We start from the raw sequence: 2995 nt of genomic DNA, 5'->3' as shown, positions 1-2995 counted from the left end.
GATTTTAAACAATCTGGTTTTCGATGATTACAAAGCAATCTCATCACTTCAGCTGAAATAATGCGCACACCGTTTTGCAATATACAAACCCATCAAGTTGGGAGATTTGATGGACGCATACAAAAACGAAACCACGCTTTGTTTACTTTCAAGTGAGTTTTTTTGGACTGATTTCGACTGCCCTTTCAAGATGGCTCTATGGTGGAGTTAAAAATGGGAATTGAACTAAATTTTAATATTAAAGTTTTGTTTGCCTATAAAAATGATGAGAAACTTTATTTACAACTACGTTTCATTACTTTTGTAATTATACACTTAATTTTTAATTTAAGTTAAGTAGTGTGTTTTATGGCTTTTTTTTTTTTTTTTTCCTCAAAATATATAATTATTAAATTAGGATAATTTTATTTTTAAAAGTTTTACAGAGGTATAAGAGATATTTCACCCATATACCGTTTGATTTAACCTTAATCCTAAACAGTAGAGATGAAATTGCAACGTTTTCAAAGATAGTTACGCGGCATTACAAATTTTTTTTAAATAATTGTATGATTATAAAAGTGTTAAAACATTAGGGGTAAGTGAAGTTTCCCATAAAAAAATCTAAAATAATTATGCTCGAAGCAAAAATTAAAAAGCACCCCCCCCCCCCGCGCCATCATGTGGTTCTGCCCGTAGGGGTGGACAAAATATATGACAGCCAGCTATTGATCGGTTACCGACTTCTTGCTATTGGCAGTCGAAATAAAAAAAAAACTATTTTGAGGTCAGTTTGGTTCAGTAGGTGGTAGAATTTTTATTTCATCGTTTAACTGAACTGAATCGACTTAACCAACTTTGGCTCTTCATAGTTTTTTTGTATCACTTACTTAGTTAAAAACATATATCCAATAAACACTTCTTTAGACTAAAAGGCAACTATTTGAGCCCCCCACCCCCAAAAAAAAAAAAAAAAAAAAAAAAAAATCTATTTTTTGATCGTAAAAAGAGGTTTGACCCAATATGGAATGCCCATGATTAACCGACTTAATCGACCGTCATTTAACTAGTTTCACCGAGTTAACCGACTTAACTGTAATAGTCAAAATTTATTCATGTCGGTATAAGGTCGGTAGACGAAAATACATCTACAATCACCGATTTAATTGGTTTCCGGTCCTATCCTTGTATTTCAATTTTGGGATGAAGTGGATAGAGAAAAATTACTTCGCATCTAAATTATTTATTTTTTTGGGTCTGTTTCTTTCACTAGTTCTTTCCCCTAGCTAGGATAAAAATTGAAGGTGTTAAGCATTTATAATGATTGATAAGCCATCTCTAAATTGCGTCCAAAAAACATATATATAATGCTCTTAATTTTTTTTTTTTTTTTTTGAGAAAATAATGCTCTTAATTTGTTATACATAAGACATGGGGGTGGCCCGGCCTTATGTATAACAAAGGCCCGGCCGGATGGGGGTGGCCAGCCACCCCCATGGCCAAAGGGGGTGGCTCGGCCACCCCTAGTTTTTTCCTTTTCTTTTTCTTTTTTCTTTTTTAAAAAAAAAATACATTTTTTTTTGTTAATTTAAAAAATTAAAAGAAAAAATTAAATAGGTGCCACGTGTTAACATCTGATTGGTCCACGTGTCAGTCTTAATGGTCAACTAACGGATTGACTAAATTGGTCCTTTATCAAAACCCCAGAGGGTCATGTGATAAAAGTGAAACCCTAGGGGGGAAAAAATAAAGTTATTAAACCCTAGGGGAGTTTGAGATATTTAACCCCAAAGCTAATTAAAATCATCAACGAAGACAAAACAAATTTGTCATAAATCGTGTATGTATTAATCAGGGCAATTTCCATTTACACATTTACAAACCAGGATGGTTTTGCATCATCCAGAATACTAAGCTCAATCCGCCTGACATTTCCCACTGCTATGCTATGCATCTACAAAAAGTCTGGTAGCTAGTCTTCAAATATTCTTCCTTCATTCAACGAATCTCTACCAGAAATCAGTGGCTCCTCATCGTACGGTCACTATCTTCAGCTGAGTTGTGCTTCAATTGGGACCCCAACAGCTCAAGTACATGACCGTCCTCAGAGACTCCTCCGACTGCTTCAGTTTCTGCTCTCTTGCTTTGCTTAAAACCATTGCAGAAGTTGAAGGAGAAAGGTTGTTGGCCTGAGACAAGGACCTGAGATGGTTCTTTGCATTCTGCTGCGCTGATCTTAAGACATGATTCCACCTGCAGATCCCCAGCTGGTCTTTCATGGCCTCCACAACTCCAACAGTTGCTGCCACAAATGCTCTGCTTGTTTGACTCATCTTCTCTGCTCTTCACAATATCACTCTTCTTCTTTGCTTTGAACAAACTTTGTGTCACTGATGAAATTGATCCAAGACGGATATGTGCTAGGTTGATGAAGGAAATGGTAGGGTAGGTCCCTTATATATATATAATATATTGAGATAGAGGGTGAGCGATGGGAAGTTTGTGAAAAACCATGGGGATTATTATGGCATTTGCCGGTGGTTTTGGAGTCTGGGAAGCCAGTGGTTTTTTACATAACATGACTGTACTGCCCCTGTAATACCACGTCGACGACGTCGTGACACCAATTATTAGGTAGGGGCAAGTATGGTCTTTAAAAAATCTACCTTTCGATGACGACAAAGCAATCTAATCAGTTTGAAATGAGGATGCCCAATCCGCTTCAGATAACTAATGCGCTCCGCACACCGTTTTTTAAATATATAATAAACGCCCATCAAGTCCGGAGACATACAAAAACGAAAACCACACTTCGAAGTGAGACGTGGAGTTTTAGTTAGACTGCCAGCTGTGTTCTCCATATTTCGTGTATCTATCCTCCACTGTCCTTTCAAGCACACTAGAAAGGGAATTGGACTAAAATTTATTTGAGAAACGATACAGTGCAATAAAATCTCATAAAAGTTTTGCCACGCAAGAGGGTACAGACTTTATTCATAGTTGTTGCGGTTTTACT

At 36.5% G+C, this 2995-nt stretch overlaps 1 protein-coding gene across 1 annotated transcript; it reads right to left on the bottom strand.

Moving 5' to 3' along the window:
• Positions 1–1812: 1812 nt before the first annotated feature.
• On the bottom strand, positions 1813–2517 carry LOC132182873 (uncharacterized). Its single transcript, XM_059596229.1, has one exon. It carries the CDS (start codon positions 2310–2312, stop codon positions 2046–2048), a length of 267 nt encoding a protein of 88 aa, XP_059452212.1. The 5' UTR covers positions 2313–2517; the 3' UTR covers positions 1813–2045.
• Between the last annotated feature and the right edge of the window lie 478 nt (positions 2518–2995).

Source organism: Corylus avellana, chromosome ca5, assembly GCF_901000735.1.
Source record: "Corylus avellana chromosome ca5, CavTom2PMs-1.0".
NCBI classification, from domain to species: Eukaryota; Viridiplantae; Streptophyta; class Magnoliopsida; order Fagales; family Betulaceae; genus Corylus; species Corylus avellana.
The sequence above is the reverse complement of the archived record's forward strand: the minus strand, read 5'-3'. Positions and strand labels throughout refer to the sequence as shown.

Excerpts from the sequence above, each read along its gene's own strand:
- LOC132182873 (XM_059596229.1), bottom strand. The coding sequence starts at position 2,312 with ATGAGTCAAACAAGCAGAGCATTTGTGGCAGCAACTGTTGGAGTTGTG.